Raw genomic sequence first — 25326 nt, 5'->3', positions numbered from 1 at the left:
AGTCTGTGCACTTTATACTACAGCGGTTTCAGAGAAAGAGCAAAAAAAACTGAACAAAAGATTTGTTTCTATGAAAAAATAAAAGGCACAGATTGCAGTTATGTATTCAGGAGCTCAGTAGCACAAAGCTACAGAACCTAAATGGTTCATTTGTACATTGTAATGAACACTACAACAGGACAGAAAAAGACACACACACACACATACTCTCTCTTATAGACCTCTGCAGGTACTTGGCTTCACCCAGTTGAGAAGTACTTCTGTCTGCTATGCTATCTTTCTGTCATTTTGACTGTTGCATCACTTATATTGTGTAACAACAGCAAGTAGAATGTACAGTGTGCTCCATCGTATTTAGGGCAGCGGTGCATTTTTCCTTGATTTACCCGTGTAAACTGCAGTTTAAAATTACACATCAAGTAATTCAGACATGAATAAAGTGCACATTGCAGACTTAAATTTAAGTGTATTTGCATACATTTCGTTCACACCATGTAGAAATGACAAGACTTTTTCTACATGGCCCCTCACTTTCATGGCACCATAATTTTTAGGACATAGCAATGGCAGGTATATTAAAGTAGTCCTACTGTATTTATTACTTTGTTACATATCCCTTGCATGCAATTACTGCTTGAAATATGTGATGTATAGGCATCACCAGGTGCTGAGGATCTTCTCTGGTGATGAAGCCATCTTCTGCTTGTTTTAGGGGCTTATCCTTTTTAAGTTTTCTCTTCAGCATACTCGGTTAGATTTAAATCATTGGCCATTCAAGAATTTTCCATGTTTTTGCTTTGAAAAACTCCTGTGTTGCCTTAGCAGAATGTTTCGGATCATTACCTTATAGTAATGATGAAGTGTAGTCCAATGAGTTTGGAGGCATTTGCTAGCACTAGAGCAGGTAAGATGTTTTTGTACACCTCAGAATTCATTGTGCCACTGTTATCAGCAGTTACATAATCAATGAAATTACTTTGGCGATTCCAGTGACATTTCTAGTGTTGCCTTGACATTATCCTTAGGGTCGTTGTAATTTTGAAAGATGAATCTTCTCCCACTGATTCATACAGATTCATAGCATGCTGGAAAAGTTTAACAGTTTTTTTTTTTTTTTTTTTTTTAACTCCAGCTTTAACTGTAGAGTGTTCATAGTAATCAGAAGCTTGCTTTTTGTTGGGTCAGTTAATAAGAGCACCATTGTTCTTTGCAGCTCACAATCACTTCCCCTACTTCAATTGTCATCTTCATGATTCATTAGATTGGTTTAGAATTGACACACAGTGAGTCTTTTAATTGTCCTCACTCAGTTTTAAGAAAAATTCACTCATTGTTGTGTCGAAACATACATACTACTATATATGTTTGGCTTAGTGAGGTTAATGCTCGTGCAGCATTGGCCGTGTGCAGGTTGTTTGCTTTGTCTTTGTTAACTTTGATTATTTTACAATGCATCGTATGTCGTATTCACATGTTTCCTTTTTGTTATTAACCTTGACATATAAATTGCAGGGCACAGAATGTTCAATATATTTTGTTTGTTTCATTTAGTTTATCAGTTTTCTTTTATTCGAAGAGAACTGCAATACAGTATTCAAATATAATAGGACATTCTTACCTATACAGTACTTGTAGAAATCTACATTAAGGAAGATATCTGTTTATAGCAAGTCATTTTTTGTAACTTTGAGAAACTTCAGATTTGGTGCTTTAAATGTGAACAAAATTCTAATGTTTGAATTCCTGGAGTCTGAATTGTGACATATACAGTGTAGCAATGAGCACCTCTCTGCTTCATCTTCTGTCTAATGTGCTGTAAACACATGTTGGACAAGTGTAAAGACTGGCTAATCAGAAAAGCTGTGTCAAAGTTTGTGTGGCTTCCCCCTGCAGCAGTTACTTTTTTAAAGTAATATTTCAGTTACCACCATTTTACAAGATGAATTAACAACTTGGCTTATTTGCATAACAAAGTTATAGATGCACTGTATGTATTATCTTTTATGGTGAATTTTAATAATTTTTGTCCATGTGCTGTTATGTTAACACAAAAGCCACAAAAAGGCAGATTGTAGCAACATATATAATCAGACCATTAAGTGAATATTTATGCCAACAGAAAAATAATAAAGAAATTTATTGTAAAATTTGGGGAAGGATATTATTTTTTTTTTTTTGATTTTATTAGAATCAAATAAGATTCCATACAAATAAATCAAGTTTTACAAAAATAGGTTTGAAACAAATCAACCCCACCCCTCAGAAAGAGAGCTAGGCCAGCAAAGTAAAACTTTAAGTTAGTAAAAATAAGTAAATAGATAAATTAATAAATGAATAAAGATAAATGGAGTAAAAGAGGGGAGAGAACCTGCTTCCTCAATTTAAATGCTTATTCTAAAATGTTATTGATTAGATCCTGTCAGGTTCTGCAAAGGTTTTATACAGATCCTCTAAGTGCAAATTTGATTTTTTCCAATTTCAAATAGTATATAACATCAGTTACCCGCTGACTTAGAATAGGAGAGTTAGGATTCTTCCAGTTGAGCAAGATAAGTCTACGTGCCCATAGTGTAGTAAAGGCAATTACAGTTTGTTTGTCCTTCTAAGCCTATCTGGGAGTACACCAAACACCGCTGTTAGTGGATTAAGAGAGATTGTGACACCAAGGCTGTCTGAAAGGCATTTAAAGATTTTGGTCCAGAATGATGTTAATTTGGTGCATGTCCAGAACTTGTGGCCCAGTGAGGCTGGAACTTGATGCAGCATTTTCAGGTTGGATCTTGCCCTGGAAACATTTAGGATAATTTCAAGTGAGATAGGTGTGCTCTATATATCATTTTGAGTTGAATAATTCTATCCTTTGCGCATATGGAGCTCAAGTGAATTCTGTTCATTGCTACACTCCTTTTCTGAGATGTTGAGTAAGAGATCCTTTTCCCACTATACTTTTGGATCTTTGAAAGGGTGGGACTGTAAAATGGTTTTATATATTACAGAAATGTTGTCCGAGTCCTCAAGACTGTTGAATATTTTTTCCGGCATCGAGGTAGGTGGAAGGTAAGGAAAATTAGGCAGATTCTGTTTAACAAAGTTTGTAATTTGAAGGTAGTGAAAGAAACTTATTGCTGGAAAGTTAAATTTGGAGTGTAATTGTTCATAGGATGCAAAGACATTTTCTATATACAGATCTTTAAGTGATTTAATCCCGAATGCTTTCAAGACATTAAAAACTGTGTACTTTTGAGATGGTTTAAAATGGTGTTCTCATGCAGAGGAGCCACAGATAAAAGCTTCTCTATCTTAAAATACTTCCCACATTGGTTCCGTATTCTGAGAGAGTGAAGCACAATTGGGGTGTTAGTATATTGGCGATAAGTTATATTTATTGGGGTACAAATCAAAGAATAAAAAGTACTGCAGGATTTTATTTCTATTGTGGACCAAGTTTGTGTATGTTCATCTATTTGTGTCCATGTCCAGGCTTTTATAGCTTGTATATTTTCTGCCCAGTAATAAAATTGAAAGTTACTGTAGGTAGAGCCCTGCCACCTTCTGCCTTAGGTCTTTATAGGGTCATCCTTTAGATACGTGGATGTTTTGAATTCCAAATAAATAAGTTTATGGTTGAATCTATTTTCTTAAAAAATGATTTATTGATGTAAATTGGAATGTTTTTAAATAAAAAGAAAGGCTAAGGGAGGATATTCATCTTAAGTGAGATGAAGGGTTGACCGTCTATGCAAGTCTTGCTTAATTTTTTCCATACAGATGGCAAAATTTTTTTGATAAAGAGCTTTGTTTACTTGTGATGTGTACCCCTAGATATTCAAACTGATCTGCGAAGATAACAGGGAAGGTGTCCAATCTAATATCGTATGCTTGTGTGCTTATCACTGGGAAGAGCACATTTTTATTCAAATTAATTCTGAGACCAGAAATCTTTTGAAATTCTGTTAGAGATGCAGGCAGAGTATTTTGTGGATCTGATATATACAGTACCATATCATCTGCATATAGAGAAATTTTCTGTTCCTGGCCTTCTCCGATAATCCCTTTTATCTTGTAAGCATTTCGACAGTTAATTGGCAGTGGCTCAATGGAGATTACAAAAAGCAGTGGTGACAAGGGGCATCTTTGTCTGGTACCACGTTTTAGTTTAAAGTAATCTGAATTAATGTTGTTAATACAAACTGAAGCTTCTGGATTGGTATACAGTAGTTTGATCCATGCACATGTGTTCGGGCCAAACCCAAATTTTTCCAACGGAAGGTTACTTTTCTTAATGTCTTCAAAGTATTATACAAATTCCATTGTGGGGTGACTGTTCTTTATGGCAGTCAGCATTTTGATTTAATTTAACATATGAGTATACCATCATGCAAGTACAGCTGAAACGCCACTGCTTTTAAAATTGAACCTGCTTTATAAATTTGAGTATTATCATTAAGGGAATTTGTATCCAGGATAGACTAAATTCTAAAATATGTTATTTTAATAAGTGTTTCAGTTAAAAACATAAGTTTAATTGCTGCATCTTTTTAAGTAGGATTTTATTTTCTCCTTTTCATATGTTTGTTGCTAAAAATCTAGAAATTCTAAAATTCCTTTCTTTTTTTTTTTATGCAACAATTTCTATTGGAACATGGTGCTGGCCTGTACTGTAAATGACAAACTCATTCTTGGCATTGGCTGTCAATAAATGTTATCAGTCATTCTTAGTAAGTTGCATACTTACTGGCCCATTTCTAATGGGCTAATAAGATTTCATATTGCTCGTTCATATCAATTCCCAGACAATATTAAGTAACTATTTGAAATTCCATAGGATTGTGCTATGTTTTGGAATGTTCATGGTCCCTTTGTTTGTACAACCCCTGACTACCATTATTCCTTTTACAAAGCCAAAAATCAAATAGTTACTTGAAATGGTGATTTCCTAAACAGTAGGGCTGCAACTAATGATTATTTTGGTAGTCGACTAATCGTTCAATTTATTTTTTGATTAGTCACGATTATTTCATGCCTGACTATTTTTTGATGCCTGCGACCTATCGTTGCACATCCTGTTCTGGGCTCCAGTGCATGTCTTACCTCATCTGCTCACGTTTGTCAACCTGTGAATGTCACCCTGATGTCTCTGCATTAACACGATTAAAACTAATAATAATCAAAATAAAATAACCAGTGAAACAAATTAATTTTAAAATAATCAGATGTTTTTATATTAGTTTGGCCATCACAATAAAAAAAAAATACATTAAACAATACAAACTAAAGTGCACGTAGTCTTTAAACAAAAAAAGTGCATTTAACTAAACTGAAATAAACTGAAATTTTTCATGTTTTAGTAATAAATGACAAAATGTAGACATAAACTATATAGTATGTAAAGTCTGAAGTGCAAAGATCAAATAAACACCTTCACAAAAGGTTCAAGGACGATACAATAGCTTCCGTGGTGCAGCAGTAGGAATTGCTGACTTATAATCAAGAGTCCCCCGGTCCCCCTGACTGCCTCATATATTTACTGTTTTGAGTAGTGAGTTGCTCTTATTGTTAATACTGTATTATACAATAAACACATACATTTGATTTGCGTCTAACAGCCACTGTAAATGTATAGTACTTGTAAAAGTTACTGTTTTGTTTTTTTTTTTCACTTTTATTCTCTCAGTTATGATCATGATACATACTACTGCCCCCCAGGGATCTGACGCTGTTACAAGAGACAAATATATGTGACATTTTGAAGCAATCATTGTATGACCTGAATAGTACCGATCAGAAAGCATCATCGCACTAATGCAATATTATTTGAAAACGAAAAGATCAGGTGTAAATTTGTTACTTGTAAAAGTTAGCTTTTTTCACTTTTATTTCCTCAGTCTCGTTCACACTCTCCCTCCCCTCCTGAACTGACCCTAACTATGGCGTTATTTCAGTGCCACTATTCTGAGCGCACGTAAAAAAATATTGCAAGTGCAAGTGTTGCATTTTGAGGAGAAATTTATTTTGAGCGTACAAAAGCTGAATTTGAGTGAACAAAATTCATTGCTGCATGCAAAAAATGTATTTCAGTGTTTGCACTTATCCATATACACACACACAATAGCACCCCTCTCGCTCAGTTTTTCATTTGCTTGCTCGCAATGTGTTGCTTGCGCTCACAACATTCTCTGCTGCAAGCGCTCAACTCTCTGTACACCGTTATAAGTGTGCCACAAAACCAACCAATCACAGACTTGGTTTCAAAAATTCTGATTGGCTCTTACGGTCTCCAATCAGCTCGCTAGCTGCTGCATTCCGGGAACAGTCCGAAATGTAGCTAAATCCAGCTAAACTCAATTAAACCCCAATTTGCCGATAATATCTTTAATTATTTTCTCTTCTTTGGCTGCAGAGTAAATCAAAACTCCCTCTATCTGCAAGAAGCGAGGCTGAGTGGACAGTGTTTCCGGTGTCCGGAATGCAGCAGCTAGCGAGCTGATTGGAGACCGTAAGAGCCAATCAGAATTTTTGAAACCAAGTCTGTGATTGGTTGGTTTTGTGGCACACTTATAACGGTGTACAGAGAGTTGAGCGCTCGCAGCAGAGAATGTTGTGAGCGCAAGCAACACATTGCGAGCAAGCGCAAATGAAAAACTGAGCGAGAGGGGTGCTATTGTGTGTGTGTATATGGATAAGCGCAAACACTGAAATACATTTTTTGCACGCAGCAATGAATTTTGTTCACTCAAATTCAGCTTTTGTACGCTCAAAATAAATTTCTCTTCAAAATGCAACACTTGCACTTGCAATCTTTTTACGTGCGCTCAATATTTTTTACGTGTGCTCAGAATAGTGGCACTGAAATAACGCCATACCTAACTAACAGCGCCAGCATAAATTCTCAAGAGATGGGCGGCATCACAGCTTCAGGATGCTTTTGTTTCAGATGCTCCTGATCACGGTGGTGCTGCCGTGAAAAGAAAGCTCCGCTTTGCATAATCTGCTTGTTTTTTTTTTTTTGGGTGAAATGCTGTCATTTTTTTTTTCATCTCCTTCCCCCTCCTCTATCCGACTTGCCATTGCAACCACGCTTATTTTCCTCTACATACTTCTTCTCCTCAGATGTTCTTCTTCGTTGGTAGGACTGTGTGCAGTCTTGACAAACAATAACAAACGATACTGCCCCCATACATTAATACAGTGCATTGCATATACAAAAACCAATGTGGTTCTGTTTATGACGTGTCGACTATCGTTGCAGCCCTACTAAACAGTAGTTTGGATATGACAATTTTTCTTGATTTGTACAAAGCATGACACAACTTGCAAGATGGTAGGATTTTGCATGCTTTTTTCCCCATAATGTTACATAAAGAGAGGTAACTAATCCAATTGCAAGTAAACATTGAAGCCTAATTCATGGTAAAGCAAACGAAATGATGTCATTTTTTTAAATGCCAATAAGTATTCTGTTAGTACATTTTTATTTATTTATTTATTTAGTTATAAATTAATTAATTTCATAAGTTATGTGTATTGTTTTTGAGCAAGGAGCAACTCAATAAAAATGTATTTCTTTTCTTTAGGTAATTTAAATTAATTAATTAATTAATTGTTGCTTCCTGTTAACCCCCCCAAATGTGCTTTTCTGGTTTTTTTCCTGACCATTAATATGCAGACTGTCTATTGTCTTTAATTCTAACATTTGAAAATGTTTCAGTTTAGGGGGTTAAAATATACCTGAATACTGTAGGCAGTAATCTTTATTTTTACTGACTGCATTGATCAGTGAGGTTCATGGATTGCTCCTTTTTAGAGGAGCTTCCAAGTTTAATGAAGCCAGAAGGAAATAAAAATCATATAAATAGGCCAGCTTATAGGCAGATGTCTTCAAGTATAGCTACTAACCGTGAAAAATGTAGGTTCAAGGTATAGAAATAAGTGATCTCCTCGCAAGTTGTGATCAGAATCATTTGGGTCTGCTTCAGTATTTAAGTTCAGCTTCAAAGCAAGATAATGCTACTTCAGGGTGATTTGTGGTTTTTAGAATTTATGATTTACTATAAGTCATTTAGAAAATTTACTGTATACATGTAAGGGAAAATCAGGAAATCTGTGTAAAAGACAATACAAGTCAAAAGTGACATGACTTTAGATATTCAAAGAGTTACAGTGCATTACACTAATACATTTGATTTATGTTGATTTTATAAGCTCAAGTAGGACAATCGGAAATCATATAAAATTTTATTTCTATAATCGTATTCATTTTTTTTATATAACTGAATATTTTAAAAAGTACACTACTGGCTTAATGTTTGTATATAATATATATATATTTTTATAAATGGGATAAATGGGTTCTTGGATCATAATACAATAATACTGTGTTTTTTTTAATATTTTCTGATATTTTAAACATTACAATTTTATCTCTGATATACTCTAATGTATTGCAATGTTCTCTTTTTAGACAGAAATTAAAATAGAAATCATGTTGCTAAGGCTAAAAAACAGTCTGTTACAAACAATGAGAATAATCTTTATTCAGTTAAATTTCATTTTTGAAATAATGGAACAAAACCTGAATATACTCAAATTATTATATACTGTACACAGTAGAACATTATCTAAATTTAGTGTTGTGCTCAAATATTTGTCGGAGGTTAATGTACTGATAATTGGGATTCAAATGTTTCTTTTATAACCATATAAATATGAAGGAATGTGCACCATGTACATTGGCATTAGAGTTGCAACATAGAAATATTTTGACAATCAATTATTATTTTTAATGTTGTAATGATTATTCAACAATTGACTTAGCTGAAAATCCTAGAAGAAGGCTGTGATTGAGGTTTGACATTTTTCTGTAGCTGTGTATCAACTGAATAGGACATGATTCAAATAAGTCACTTGAAATCAATAAACTACTAATGCAAGGAGCAAATAAGTGTTTATTTATTCAAATGAGCTGTGGTGATTAAGATAAAATAGCAAAAGCAGAGTATATCACTGAGCTGAAGAATCATGTAGGTAGGTTATCAATATGGAAAGTTTGTGCTTTACATTTGTTAATAATAACCATTTTGCACAAAGGTTAATTACTGACTAGGCTTTTATTTTTATTTTCTGTTCTGTAATTACCTCAGTTCTTTGACTAACCATGGAATGGATATCCAGTAGTTCTGCTTTACCATGCCACAGGGTTTTCTATGCCAAGGTGATTCATTTTAAGATGTTCAAGCATATTTGTTGTGCTACCACCCTTATATATTCTGCATGTTATGATTTATCTTCTGTTTTAGGAAAATGTTTCAACATTGCTTCTTTTTGAAGTTGACGCTATTGTTTTTTTTTTTTTCTTTTTCTTTAAAACTTTTCTGCGGTTATAATGCTATATCAGCATTGCTGCCGTCTCCAGGAAAAGTCTTTAACTCGCTGTATGTTTGAGACCCATTTCATAATATAAATGAAAAATTGGCAACTATTTTTTTGTTAATAAAATAGACACATTTTTTCAGTCCCAGTTGGCTTAGGGGCTTCTTATCTCTAAAAAACCATTAACCTGCTATTAAATAATGCATTCATCTAGTCACTGAAATGGTGTTAAATAATTAAAACAAAACGTGATCAAACATGTTCAAGTTCTGAAATGGTAAGTTTCATGTTACTTGATCATTCATTGAAAAAACATCCTGGGCCTCATGTGTAGATGGTGTGTACACACAGAAATGTTGTGTACTGTTGTTTCCATGTACTGTATATTTTGAGATGTATAAAAACTAAACTTGCCGCAAAGCCACACACATTTTCACTGCAGCATCCTCTCCTTTTGTATGCACTTTTTTGCTCGGTTTTGCAAACTTGTGGCACCCAGCATTAAAGCAGTACTACTGTTTCTGTGGTCTGCTTTTCTTTATTAGATTCACATCTATGATGTGGGATTTATCAAATCCACTGAAATTAATTGCAGGTTATTTACAAATTTAATTCACTTGATTGTAATCATTCTGTAACGATATAATGGTGATTGGAATGGCCACACTATTCCAACCAGAGTGCATCCGGAAAGTATTCAAAGTGCATCACTTTTCCCACATTTTGTTATGTTACAGCCTTATTCCAAAATGGATTAAATTCATTTTTTTCCTCAGAATTCTACACACAACACCCCATAATGACAACGTGAAAAAAGTTTAATTGAGGTTTTTGCAAATTTATTGAAAATAAAAAAACAGAGAAATCACATGTACTGTACATAAGTATTCACAGCCTTTGCCATGAAGCTGAAAATTGGGCTCAGGTGCATCTTGTTTACCCTGATCATTCTTGAGATGTTTCTGCAGCTTAATTGGAGTCCACCTGTGGTAAATTCGTATTTGATTAAACATGATTTGGAAAGGCACACACCTGTCTATATAAGGTCCCACAGTTGACAGTTCATGTCCGAGCACAAACCAAGCATGACGTCAAAGGAATTGTCTGTAGACCTCCAAGACAGGATTGTCTCAAGGCACAAATCTGAGGAAGGTTACAGAAAAATTTCTGCTGCTTTGAAGGTCCCAATGAGCACAGTGGCCTCCATCATCCGTAAGTGGAAGAAGTTCGAAACCACCATGACTCTTCCTAGAGCTGGCCGGCCATCTAAACTGAGTGATCGGGGGAGAAGGGCCTTAGTCAGGGGGGTGACCAAGAACCCGAAGGTCACTCTGTCAGAGCTCCAGAGGTCCTCAGTGGAGAGAGGAGAACCTTCCAGAAGGACAACCATCTCTGCAGCAATCCACCAATCAGGCCTGTATGGTAGAGTGGTCAGACGGAAGCCACTCCTTAGTAAAAGGCACATAGCAGCCCGCCTGGAGTTTGCCAAAAGGCACCTGAAGGACTCTCAGACCATGAGAAACAAAATTCTCTGGTCTGATGAGACAAAGATTGAACTCTTTGGTGTGAATGCCAGGCGTCACATTTGGGGGAAACCAGGCACCACTCATCACCAGGCCAATACCATTCCTACAGTGAAGCATGGTGGTGGCAGCATCATGCTGTGTGGATGTTTTTCAGCGGCAGGAACTGGGAGACTAGTCAGGATAAAGGGAAAGATGACTGCAACAATGTACAGAGACATCCTGGATGAAAACCTGCTCCAGAGCGCTCTTGACCTCAGACTGGGGCGATGGTTCATATTTCAGCAGGACAACGACCCTAAGCATACAGCCAAGATATTAAAGGAGTGGCTTCAGGACAACTCTGTGAATGTCCTTGAGTGGCCCAGCCAGAGCCCAGACTTGAATCCGATTGAATATCTCTATTGAGATCTTAAAATGGCTGTGCACCGATGCTTCTCATCCAACCTGATGGAGCTTGAGAGGCGCTGCAGAGAGGAATGGGCCAAAGTCCAAACTGGCCAAAGATAGGTGTGCCAAGCTTGTGGCATCATATTCAAAAAGACTTGAGGCTGTAATTGCTGCCAAAGGGGCATCAACAAGGTATTGAGCAAAGGCTTTGAATACTTATGTACATGTGATTTCTCACTTTTTTATTTTTAATAAATTTGCAAAAACCTCAAGTAAACTTTTTTTCACATTGTCATTATGGGGTGTTGTGTGTAGAATTCTGAGGAAAAAAATTAATTCAATCCATTTTGGAATAAGGCTGTAACATAACAAAATGTGGAAAAAGTGATTTTCCGGATGCACTGTAAATAGCTGTTTTAGTGTTGTTAGAAGACCTTGCAAATGGAAGAATTAGAAGAGAGTGCATATTTTAGAGATGATAATGACTGGCTTCTATGTTGATTTTTGATTTCCAAGAGCTGCCCTCTTGAGCTGTGCGCTGAACCAGCACCGGATTTACAAAGGCAGAAATTAAGGAATTGTGCTCTTCGGTTTTTAGTCACAAGAGGCTTTACAATGAGAACTTGCTGTCTGATCAGGTATTTCTCAGTCATCACTGAGTCGCGCCATACCAGATGTATAGGATGGAATTATTTTTCTTGTCCTCCAGATATACAGAAGTTCCTTACAATGCAGTTGAACTAGGAAACATGAAAGTGCAATTTGCATCAACATCTGGTTTTCCAAATGTAAATAGAGTGATCAAATCCATGCACATTGCTATTGCAGTGATGCTGGATAAGTAACATAAGCCAGGGATGATTCACCAAAAGAATGAGCTGGCATTACATCATATATAGCTGGAGAACCTATAAAAACGGCAGCTCCACACAATCGCAGGTGCTTTTTCCCAACTAGTGTGGCAAAAGCCAAGCAGTCTTTTTAAGGATAGCGAATCACCAGAAAAGAGCCATGTAAAGAGCAAAGAATCAATCTGTTGTGGTGCTCGCCGCCAATGCTACACAATAAAGGTGCCATCAGAGGATGAGTCTGGTTATGTAAATAGATAGTATTTCCACTCTGTTAATGTGCTGCTCTATGGTGCATAGAAAGTGTGTTGCATTGTGCATTAGACAGCGTTACAACTTCATTTGAATGTAATTAGCAAAATGTAAAAAAGGGTAATCGGATGCAGCATTTATTTTTTAACCAATTCATTTAATTTGTGGTCAATCTCACATAGCACAGCCCTTATATTCCTAACTTAATTGGCCACATCTCTTACAGCATCCACTGTTGCATTTTATGACTCCAGAACAACGTCTGTCTGCACGCAGCCAGAAGGTCGCCTGGCGGTTTCCAAGGTGGAGGTGTGAGCTCAGCAGCACCATCGCTGTGTGGATTTGTGTCCTCCGTATGGGGGTCAGATTTTGTAATATTGTCTGAAACTAAATAAACAGATGGTGGGATGTGACTTGCTTTTCATGTCAACTTTGATATCTGACCACTTTTTTTTATTTTCGGCACTGAGTGACTTTCAAAACTTGAACTTTCATGTGTGAAGATGAAATGATGATCTGCAAAAATCATGCAGTGTTGTATATTGCTTTTGGAAAAAAGTGTTGCTTACTCTGTATCACAATTCAGATGTCTACAGTAAAATATACACTCAATTTAAATATGAATCTGGGAGCTTTAGTTTGTAGTTTCCTTGCCCCAAAAATTATTTCCAATTTTTGCTGTTATGACAAGTCAAGCAAAATGACACCTTTTATTGGCTAACTAAAAAATTACAATATGCAAGCTTTTGAGGCAACTCAGGTCCCTTCTTTAGCCCTAGGGACAGACTGAACAAGTGTCAGAGGATAGAGGAAGTCAGCAAAGGCCTGAAGAACTCGAGGACTGACTTTATCTCGTCCCCTAGCTTTTCCTCTGTGTAGCTTCCTCAGTTGTCTCATTGGTTGGTCTTCAGTTATGAACAGCCCATATTGATGGTGAAAGGTGGAATTGTCACTGGCCATTCCATTTGGCATGGCAGGAGTTGTTGATGTAGTAGTTATGGTGTGGAAAAACTGATCATTGGATAAAGGTGGCTGTGAGAGGGAAATCTATTTAAAAATTTGTTTTGGACATTAACTTTGTTCACGTCCCCTTTTAGCACCTGAACCCTGAATTGCTCGAGTCCTGTAGTTTATTCCCAGTCCTTTCCAGAAACCTTTTATATTATTCAGAGTGATATTGTTTTTTGTTTTAGCATTGTAAACTTCCTTCACTCAGCTTTTTCATTAGCACTTCTCTATTTCCTTCAAATCTTCCTTGTCCATGGATTTGAATGATGCATTTTTCTCATTCAGGAAACCTTTTAGCTCCTTCGCATTCCGAACTTGTTGTTTGAAAAGCAATGTACTGTCATTGAGGGTACAATAGTATCAAGGCAAAAGTGATCTTTCCCTCAAGGGGTGTGTTCTCGCTGCTGTACAGGAGGAGAAAAAAAGATGAGGCTGTTTGCGATGCTTGTGAGAAGGCGTCAGCATTGACACGGACAGCAACCAGACAATGCTGGGGTGTAAGGCTACAGACTCGGTAAACACCTGGTAACCCAGGGGTTGGAGTCTTTCTGAGTATACAGCCACTGAACAGGAGTGTGGTTTGTCACCAGAGTGAACATGTGCCTCAGGAGGTAGAATAGAAATTGGATAATTGCACACTTGATTTCTTGTTCAATCACTGCATACAGTGGTGTGAAAAACTATTTGCCCCGTTCCTGATTTCTTATTCTTTTGCATGTTTGTCACACAAAATGTTTCTGATCATCAAACACATTTAACCATTAGTCAAATATAATACAAGTAAACACAAAATGCAGTTTTTAAATGATGGTTTTTATTATTTAGGGAGAAAAAAAAATCCAAACCTACATGGCCCTGTGTGAAAAAGGAATTGCCCCCTGAACCTAATAACTGGTTGGGCCACCCTTAGCAGCAATAACTGCAATCAAGCGTTTGCGATAACTTGCAATGAGTCTTTTACAGCGCTCTGGAGGAATCTTGGTCCACTCATCTTTGCAGAATTGTTGTAATTCAGCTTTATTTGAGGGTTTTCTAGCATGAACCGCCTTTTTAAGGTCATGCCATAGCATCTCAATTGGATTCAGGTCAGGACTTTGACTAGGCCACTCCAAAGTCTTCATTTTGTTTTTCTTCAGCCATTCAGAGGTGGATTTGCTGGTGTGTTTTGGGTCATTGTCCTGTTGCAGCACCCAAGATCGCTTCAGCTTGAGTTGACGATAGATGGCGGACATTCTCCTTCAGGATTTTTGGTAGACAGTAGAATTCATGGTTCCATCTATCACAGCAAGCCTTCCAGGTCCTGAAGCAGCAAAACAACCCCAGACCATCACACTACCACCACCATATTTTACTGTTGGTATGATGTTCTTTTCTGAAATGCTGTGTTCCTTTTACGCCAGATGTAACAGGACATTTGCCTTCCAAAAAGTTCAACTTTTGTCTCATCAGTCCACAAGGTATTTTCCCAAAAGTCTTGGCAATCATTGAGATGTTTCTTAGCAAAATTGAGACGAGCCCTAATGGTCTTTTTACTTAACAGTGGTTTCGCCTTGGAAATCTGCTATGCAGGCCGTTTTGCCCAGTCTCTTTCTTATGGTGGAGTCGTGAACACTGACCTTAATTGAGGCAAGTGAGGCCTGCAGTTCTTTAGACGTTGTCCTGGGGTCTTTTGTGACCTCTCGGATGAGTCGTCTCTGCGCTCTTGGGGTAATTTTGGTCGGCCGGCCACTCCTGGGAAGGTTTACCACTGTTCCATGTTTTTGCCATTTGTGGATAATAGCTCTCACTTTGGTTCGCTGGAGTCCCAAAGCTTTCGAAATGGCTTCATAACCTTTACCAGACTGATAGATCTCAATTACTTCTGTTCTCATTTGTTCCTGAATTTCTTTGGATCTTGGCATGATGTCTAGCTTTTGAGGTGCTTTTGGTCTACTTCTCTGTGTCAGGCAGGTCCTATTTAAGTGATTTCTTGATTGAAACAGGTGTGGCAGTAATCAGGCCTGGGGGTGGCTACGGAAATTGAACTCAGGTGTGATACACCACAGTTAGGTTATTTTTTAACAAGGGGGCAATTACTTTTTCACACAGGGCCATGTAGGTTTAGATTTTTTTTTCTCCCTAAATAATAAAAACCATCATTTAAAAACTGCATTTTGTGTTTACTTGTGTTATATTTGACTAATGGTTAAATGTGTTTGATGATCAGAAACATTTTGTGTGACAAACATGCAAAAGAATAAGAAATCAGGAAGGGGGCAAATAGTTTTTCACACCACTGTATCTGGTCTCCTGATCCAACAGTTTCCGAGTCAGGTAAATGATAGGGTGTTCAGCCCCCTTGACAACCTGGCTCAACACAGCATCAAGGCTGGTGTCTGAGGCATCGGTCTTGAGGATAAATGGCAGAGAGAAGTTAGGACAAGTTAAGACTTGTTGAACCTTTGGAAGTACCCCACCAAGCGAAGCTTGTATTTGCCTTTTTGTTTGCTGCCAGGGTCAGTCTTGAATGACTAACTTTTGATCACTGGGTTTTAACCTGTCATCACGTAGCCTATGTATTTGGCTTCAGATTGGCCAAAATAATTTTTTTTTTTTGGATTGATTTTTGAGCCAGCATTGCTGATGGTTTGGGATGGACAGCCAAGAAATGCTGCAGATGTTCCTCATATTTGCTGAAGCAGATGACTACGTCTTCCAGATAGACAACACTGAAGGCATTACAAGGCTGGAGCAGTCTGTGCACAAGGCACTGGAAGGTCGCTGGGCCCCTGTGTAGCCCAAGGGGTAGGACGCGATACTGTCAATGGTCTCTAGGGGTACTAAACGTGGTTTTCCCTTTCATAGCTGCTGTCAGAAGGATTTGCCAGTAGCCTTCAGTCATGTCAAGGATGGACAGGACCAGACGTTACCTAAATTATCTAGGAGGTCGTCCACCCTCTACGTTAGGTAGCTCTCAAAGCAAGAGATCTCGTTAAGTTGTTGGAAGTCTTTGAAAAAATGCCAACTTCTGTTTGGTTTTGGATCTAGTATGATTGGGCTGGGCAACGGACTATGTTTTTCTTCAGTAGCTTTGAAGGCCACCATTAGTCATATCTCCAACTCCACCTCGTCATCCTTAGCCTCTGGGAGGTGGCACAGGCACTTGCAAATTTCGACACCTGGATCGGTAATAATGTTGTGGGAAATTAAGGAGGTTTGGCCCAGCTTAACTTCTATTACACCCAAAGCAGAGGCAATTACTGCACCCGATTCCTCATTTTGCTGGGGACTGAGCATTTAGCGTCCACAAATAGCACCTCTGAGGGAGTAGCCTGGGAGGCATTTTAATCACGGTCATGTCACAGTGTAAGAAAACTGACATAGTAGACACATTCTTTTGTATATTAGATTATTTACCAGCCCCTTTCTTTGGTTAACCTTGTAGGGTCCTTGACAATAGGCTAGGAGCTTAGAATGTGATGTGAGGACAAGAACCATTACTCTGTCACACGGGCAAAACTCGCAAAGGTGGTTTCCTCTGTCATCTAATTTAGACTGTGTGTCGTGCCTTTTCCAGATTTTCCCTAACAAAGGGTTGTAGTTTGGAGAATCCATCACATAACTCCTCAATGTATTTAATGAGATATGGGAGTAGGGCATTTCTTTATCTTTATAGCCTGCTCGGATTATGTTGAGGAGTCCCAGAGGCTGTCTCCTTTAGAGCAATTCCTGTAGAGGTTCAATGAACCTCCCGGAATGCATAAAAGACAAAGGGGCAAGAGTTGGTCCCATTCACTCCCGTCTGTTCGCACCACTCTCCTCAAGATTTGTTCAAGTGTTTGGTTCAATTGTACTATGAGGCCATCAGTTTGTGGATGGTAGATGGAGGTCTTAAGGTGACAGATGCAGAGCATTTTGGCCACTACCCTGAAAGTGGCAAATGTCAAGGGTATCCCTTAAACTGTGAGGATTTCTTTGGTGATGCCAAAATGTGAAAAATCCCTTACCAGTTTCCGGGCAATATTCTTAGAAGTAGCTGTCCACAAGGGTACAGCCTCTGGGCATCGGGTGACGTAATCAACTAGTATGAGGATGTACTTATGAGCCCTAGTTGACGGTTCAAGTGGACCAGCAGTATCCATTCCGATCCTCTCGAGCGGTATATCAGTAATAGGAAGAGGTACTAAAGGAGTGCGGTTCTTTTGGGGTGGTTGGGTTAAATATCAATCTGGACAGGACCTGCAGTAACAGTGCACCTTTTTGTGCATGCTTGGCCAATAACACCATGCAGTTATTCATTTGAGGTTTTTTCCCCACTCCTAAGAAGCAGCAATTAAGTGCAAATGGGCCAGGTCACACACCTCGTGGCAGCAGAGCTGTTGGATGAGAAGTTGTTTCTTTGTCTTGCCCTGGGGTTTAATCACTGGTTACAGGAGATAATTTTGAAAAATGAAATGAGGTTTGGGTGGCATAGAGTGTCTGGTGAGTTCTCCATTAATGGCAGCTGTGGTATTTCTGGCAAACTTCAAGGACTTGTCCTTCCACTACACACAGGTAGCAGGGAGCAAAGATGAATTTGCAAGGAGGGAAGAGTTTGGGGCATGGGTCCAGGTGACAGTGCAGAGTTGGGGATCATGTGCGTCGAGGTTGAGAGGCAGTCTTTGAGGCAGATCCCTCTGATATATACAATGTCATACTGGGTGGCCATATCCTTGCATCTTCTTTTACATGTTTGCGAAAAACCCTAAGGTTGACCACTTCCTTCCGAGGTCATGCTTCTCTTCTGTCTCAGGCACAGAGGGTCCTCATCTGCTTTGCTTTGTGGCAAATCCTGGCCCAGTATCAGTGTCGGGAAGGCACAGCAACACCACTAGCACCCTTTGAAGTTGCATATTATGTAGGATCCAACAGAGTGTGGTGGGGTAATGCATGGATACTCTTGAGGGCGGGTTTATTTTTCATCCAACTGTTGCGATTGAACATAATGGGCACATAACGGTGGGCAACTATGGTGATGTTGCTGCGGAATCAAAAAGGGCATGGACTAGATGTCTGTTCACAAGGATTTGACTGTAAAATGAAGTGTGAGAGGATTAGATGCAGCCGCAAAACAGCACCTGTCTCAATAAGTCCAAGAACATTTGATGGCTTCATCTTTCTAAGGGCAGGTGGGCACTGTGTGTTCCAATTCCCTGCATCAATACCATTGGACTTGTGTTGGAGAGTGGAGAGTGATCCAGTCTCTGTGGCAAGGTCTCGGCCTCGCAACATAATTTGGCCTTAGGTGTTCTTTTCCTTGGCCTTCTTTGACTGGAGGGCCATGAGGTGGCATTCAATGGTTTCTACAAATTCCTCCATTTCGGCCCAGGGCTGTCTTCGGACAGGACGGACAAAGTGTTCAGGGCGGGAGTGTATGAGGAAATCAGTAGCCACAGTCTCTGTGACACATTTGGTGGTGGTCTCCCTCGGTCGTAACCATCAGGGTAACTTGCCCCAAAGATAGAAGGGCTATGCCCTTGTGGAACGCTCTGGATCAAAATGCCATTCCTGGCAGTGTTGAGCTTGGCAGGGGGGCATCAGTCCATAGTGGGCTAATATTTCTCTTTTCAGTGTGGAATAGTCCTCAGCAGCATTCTCCTCTAAATCATAGCACACCTGCTGAGCTTCTCCGGTCAGAAAAAGAACAAGCACATGTGCCCAGGCACGTGCTGGCCAATGTTCACTGGTGGTGGTCCTTACAAATATTAAAAGATGGACTTTGACGTTGTCCTGGTGGCGCATTGAAATGAGAAGCTAAGCTGGTCCTTGTTCTTGGCTGAAGTGGTGTGCATCCGTGGTGTGCTTCTAACCTGCAGCTGATTAACTTGTTTGGCCAAATGCTGGATGGCCTTCTTTAGGTTTACTAGTTCTCTCATCACAGTTGAATAAATCTTGATCACTTTGTGGATGGGTGAATAATTTAAAATACAGTCCAGAAATGATTGGGTGCCAACGGGTCGCCCCTTTTAATTTTCCAATATTTAAATCAAAATGCAAAGCAGGAGGACACAAAATGAAAACATAAGGCTCCAGAGATTAGGTCTTTCACTGGGAGTTCCTTCCTTCTATGGGGCAGGGTCATTTTCCCTCAAGGGGTGTTTTCTCACTGCTATAGAGAAAGAGAAAAAAGATGAAGCTGTTAGTGACAGCGTCCCCTCTTTCCCCAATGGGGTATTTTATACCTGTGATGAGCCGTTAGGGTGTTCCTCTGACACACATGTGTGACAGGTATATATTTAGTAAGAATGGAGTGGTTTCAATCTGTTTAAAGCTAGTTGAAACCAATTGCAAAATTTTATACAGTAATGCAAAAAATGATGTACATTAATGATATTTTTATGTAAATTTGTCCTCCTAGACATAATGGGAGACCTCTTTCACAAACTTGGGTCTATTTAAGAATATGCTTAAGTATATATGTAATATTCTGAAGCTAAAATATTTTGTTTTACTTTTTACAGTATTTTTATTACGAGCATTCATTGAGTTGTAACCAGGTGTCAAATGTATTTAACATTTGATTGTTTACTGTATGTGTTTAAAAAGTCAGACAATTTTATAAATGTCACAGATAATGTGTATAATCTGTTTTGTTTTTTCTTCTTAGAATGTCCATTTTAAATCAGGGTATCACATTGTTGCATCTCGAAAACAATACTCAACAGTTTATGATCCAAATGAGAAGGTACTTTTAAAATATTATATCAAATAATTGCATATTTTTTAAATTTATTTCAAGTACATTTTTGTTTAAGGTATTGAAAGAAGTAAATTTAGTTAAATTATATCTTGTTAACATTATGTTTAATATTGTTTTGCATTATTGTTTTTTTTTTGTTTTCTTTTTTCCCCTCAAGGGTAACATTATAAGACACAAATATATATTTTCATCTATACAGAGAGAAAAAAAAACTAGCATTGTCTCTCTAACTCACAATAAAGTTCCTGTGCCTCTGTACTTATGTTTGCTTTTTCCTTCTTTTTGAAAAAGACATTTGAGAAAATACTTATTGCCAACAGAGGGGAAATTGCTTGTAGGGTAAGTAATTTTTTTTTATCACTTTTCTCAGAATATTTACTCATCTTATGGTAAGACTGAAATAAATTTTTAATGTGTTGTAGATTATTAAGACATGTAAGAAGATGGGAATCAAAACTGTTGCAGTTCATAGCGATGTCGACTCCAGTGCTGTAAGTTTAACTTGTGTATTATCAGTTCTTATCCTTTATTAATCTATTATTCAGAGATCCTTGTAAATGAAAATTTAAAGATAAAATTATTTCCAATTGATAGGTTACTTTGTTTTTTGTGCACCACAGGGTGAACTGAAGCGCAGGATTATTGATGTTATCAACCCATGTGGTATAGCTAAGAAGTAGTAAACTCAAACCTCTGTATTGCTAGTGGTCTGGAAGTAACTAATCTGATTAGATTTGAATACCATGGCCCTAAAAACTGGGTAACTGAAACTCCTGAGAACAAGATATGCTTCTGGTCAGTGAGCTTTTGCCCCTTCTGCAGCATTGATAGATAATCAATTTTTGCCTGACACATGTCGGTTGTGGCAGTGAAATTAAGGAAAATTCTTATGACTGATGATAACATATTTCTTTTTATATGGTCAATGTTAGCCTCTGCCGTAGTGTATTTTATACTACTTGTGAATTGTTTTGTATAGTTTCATTTGCTTTCTGTGAAAGTTTAAGACGTGGAAGGTAAGATTAAACTTGATGATATTATTTTTGTTCTGGTACTTAATTTTTAAAAGTTGTGTGGGATTTACAAAAATTAAATGTAGGAATGTGTAAGTCATATCACAGTACTTATGTGGTTTGTTGGGGTATATGAAATAGTGACCACTGTATCTTATATTTCATAGTACTACTATATTGTTTTAAAAAAGTTCTTTGTCCAAGCTTGGTGTTCATTGTGAAGTAAATTTTTATTCATTGTGAGGTATTTTCTTATATGCAGGTATTTTACCTACTCAAGGTAATATGACAATTTATGAAGCCAAATAATATTTGTTTCTAAAGAATATTTTTAATCCAAGTTTAAGTTGTGTTTCTTGTTTTTAAAATTTTATAGGTTTTTATTCAATGGATTTACTCATTTTCTTTTTAAAATATAGTGTTACAAACAACCATTTCCATTGCAACACCTAACTACAGAATCACCTTGCCTTTGACATTCCTGGTACTGAAGCTAAAGCACCCTTGGACTCCCTCATAGGCATTAATGCTGGGTCCAGCATGGACATTCAAGTTTCCACCCAATACAATGAATTTCCCCTATGGCACTCCAGATTTCACACCCAACTTGTCCCAAAATTCTATCTTCCTCTCACTCTGCCAACCTGTGAGGCATATGACAAGAATCAGCCATTTCTCACCAGTTGTCGTAATACACCTCTACTGCTTTGTTCACTTTCTAGACTCGAGTAGACGAACTCCAGCATTCCTATCACTTTTCCCCTGCTTATACAGTACATTCCACCATTCTCATGCAGTATTGTCATACCATGGTGAATAATGTGATGATGATCCCTGAAGAAAGTTACACTATATATCAAATGCTTTTTCAAGATCTTTTTTGGTAGTATAAAGAAAAATAAAAGGAAGTATGTAGCAAGGCTGAAAGTTGAGGATGGAAAGTGTTAAAAGTTAATTAATCAAAACATTGGTGGCAAGAGTGAATGAGCTTTCATTATCATTAGTTGTGAATGGGCAGTGGGATGCAATGAAGAATATCTGGCTAAAACCAACTGAAGAAGTCTGCAGTTGGATAAAGGAACTGCTGTGACACAAGGAAACTATGGTGGTGGAATACTGAGGTAGAAAAAGAAATTTAAGAAATAAGATGAGTGGGTGATCAATAAATCAATAAATGATGAAGACCGTGAAAGCAACAGGCCCAACTGGAGTGGTGTTGGAAAAGATGAAGGCAGTGGAAGGTTTTGAAGTTGAATGGTTTATAGATCTACTGTATGTAACATGATTGTGTATGTAGTGAGCGGTTTTGGAATTTTGAAAGAAGTTCCCATTCCAGGATACAAAGGAAAGGATGGTGTTTTGTATGTGTAGGGGCAGGAGAAATGGAAGATTTAGGTGTATGGTGTGGATCGCGTGGTAAAAATCTTGGGAGAAACTCAGTGCAGTGCATGGTTTGTGGCAAGTGGGTGCAAAAAAGATGTAGTGATGTGAAGGGCAGTGAGCAGGCAGTAAGGCAACATTTGTAGAAACTGTGTGATAGGTGTGCAGCATTCTCTTTTAGATGCAAAAGTGATCAGATGAATTGGTGAGATATTGTGGAGTTACAGGAAAAAGAATCCAAGGTTTAGGTAATAGGTGTTTTGCTGAAGAGAAACAGATTAAGGTGGTTTGGGAATGTGGATTGAAAGGCACAGAGTGATTGAGTGACAAGATGCACCAAGAAGGAGGCTTAAGTGACATGTTCAAATAAGATATGGTTAGAGATGTTGTCAGATTATATGAAAAGAATGGGTCTCACCCCAAAGGAAGCCCAGGACCATGAAGAGTGAGGCAAATGAATAACCTGGGTAAACCTGGAAAATGGCTGTTAATCCATTGATGATGATGATGATCACTACATAATAGAATTGATGTGTTTAAAAAGAACTGTTTAGTAAAATGAGTAAGTAATGTATGTTATTAAAAAGCTAAAAATGGAAAATTCAAATAATGTATAGTTGAAGTTTTACACAGTTGTAAAATGATGGCATATCACTAGCTTAAGTACAGTCTGAATTGGAAAATTGTAGCATTTTCACTAATGAAACATTAAACATCTTATATTGGGATCTAAATAGCTAAATGTGCAGTATCAGTGGTGGTGTCTGCCTTTTCCAGAGAATTTGTGGTATGCCTCTTTGGGGAAAAATTGTGCTCATTTCAAAAAATAACCTGTTCAAATAAGACCAATTAATCTCTGTTCAATAGTGATTTTAAAAGATGTTAACTGATGTGCACTAAGTAGTAAAACGGTTTAGGTATTTTACATGTTGCACGGATGTGTGAACAGGCACTGAGGGTGTCCTAGGAACTCTTTGTACACACAACATTTGCAACAGTGAGACAACATTTTAAATTCAGAAAAGAGCCCAGTGCACTGAAGTTGTTTTTGTTTTTCATGGATGTTTGTGATGGAGATTAGAATGTTCAACTGTGCTAAAGATGTGTTTGGCTTATGACTGTGAATCCTGAAAGCAATGGATAATGTAGAAGAGTCTGGTTAAAGCACCTTTTCAGTAATACCTGAGAGGCATTGATAATAAATACTTGCAAATTCGTAGATTGGGTTGGGTGATGTCTACATTTTTCTTCCAATGCTAGGAGGAGGACAAAGATTGGCATCATCCCAACTGACTGTAAAACGGGACTTGGCGTCCCTATCTGGAAATGGAAGGGTGATCGCCTGGATTGCGGCAACTACAGGGCAATAACACTGCTCTTGGTGCCGGGTAAGGTCGTTGCTAGGGTTGTCCTCAATATGATCCGTGATCACTTGATCATCTACCAGCTACCAGAACAGTCAGGTTTTATACCTAAGAAGTCTACCATCGACCGCATCCTGGCACTGAGGGTTCTCATGGAGCTCAAATGCAAATATCGGCAGAGTTTCTTTGCAGCTTTTGTCGATTTTCGTAAAGCATTCAACTTTCGAGGTTGCTGGATATCATGGCTGGCCTATACACTGGTACTGTGAGTGCTGTGCAGAGTGGAGACAGAAGCTCTGTGTTTTTCCCAGTTAATTCTGGGGTTCATCAGGGGTGTGTTCTTGCTCCTACTCTTTTCAATGTTTGTATAGACTGGGTGTTTGGCAAGGTCATAGGGTCCAGCTGCTGTGGGGCATCTGTTGGTGAAGAAAGATTTTGACTTTGCTGACGATGCTGTTATCTTCGCAGAGTCAATGGAGGCTCTGATCAGGGTGCTCGAGAGACTGAGCGAGGAGTCTGAGTGTCTGGGCTTGCAAGTGTCTGGGCTTGTGAGTGTCCTGGATTAAAACCACGATCCAGGCCTTTAATGACCTCTTGGGCACAGCTATCAGCAGTGTGTCTGTGGAGAGAGTGTTGACCTTGTCGAGAGGCTTACTTACTTTGGCGGTGACATTCATGTCTCTGATGACTCTTCCTATGAAGTCAGTAGATGGATTGGGAGAGCATGGGGGGGTCATGAGGTCTCTGGAAAGAGGTGTGTGGCACTCCCGATATCTATGCAAAAGGACGAAGGTCCAAATCTTTAGAGTCCTGGTGTTTCCTTTCTTTGCTATATGGTTGCGAGACATGGACGCTATCCAGTGACCTGAGGCGAAGACTGGACTCCTTTGGTACTATCTCCCTCCAGAAAATCCTTGGGTACCGTTGGTTTGACTTTGTATCGAATGAGCAGTTACTTATGGAGTCCCAAATGAGGCACATTACCTGCATTGTGAGGGAGTATCAGTAACGGCACTACAGCCATGTGGCATGTTTCCTTGAGGGTGATCCAGCTCATAAGATCTTCATTGTTGGGGACCCGAATAGCTGGACCAGGCCAAAGGGTCGCCCATGTGACGCCTGGCTGCGACAGATGGAGGGTCATTTCCAGCGGGTGGGACTGGACTGTGTGTCTGCCTTGGGGGTTGCCAACTGGGATCCTGAGTTGTTTCATCATGTAGTGGGTATGGCAACGCACTGTACCAGTGCATGCTTCCCAACTTGACTTGACTTGGTTTTGTGGGAGTGTTTTTTCTTATTAGAGTTCACATTCTGATTCCTTGCTGAGAAAGATTATGCTTCAAAATATATTTTTCCCGTTTTTCCCCGCTTATTTATTTTAATGGAAAGAATATCAAACTGAAACAAAAAGTTACATAATGTCCAGTATTGGGACATGCATGCTACACCTCTTTTTTTTTT

General features: G+C 38.4%; 1 protein-coding gene across 1 annotated transcript in view; it reads left to right on the top strand.

Annotated features, from left to right (window-relative positions):
* Window positions 1-25326, top strand: part of pcca (propionyl-CoA carboxylase subunit alpha) — a 644470-nt gene that overhangs the window by 34672 nt on the left and 584472 nt on the right. The window contains exons 2-4 of the mRNA XM_039744810.1: window positions 20016-20093; window positions 20400-20447; window positions 20531-20599. Coding sequence (XP_039600744.1) covers window positions 20016-20093; window positions 20400-20447; window positions 20531-20599 — 195 coding nt within the window. The remainder of the gene's footprint in view (window positions 1-20015; window positions 20094-20399; window positions 20448-20530; window positions 20600-25326) is intronic.

Source organism: Polypterus senegalus, chromosome 2 (genome assembly GCF_016835505.1).
Source record: "Polypterus senegalus isolate Bchr_013 chromosome 2, ASM1683550v1, whole genome shotgun sequence".
NCBI lineage: Eukaryota > Metazoa > Chordata > Cladistia > Polypteriformes > Polypteridae > Polypterus > Polypterus senegalus.
The sequence above is the reverse complement of the archived record's forward strand: the minus strand, read 5'-3'. Positions and strand labels throughout refer to the sequence as shown.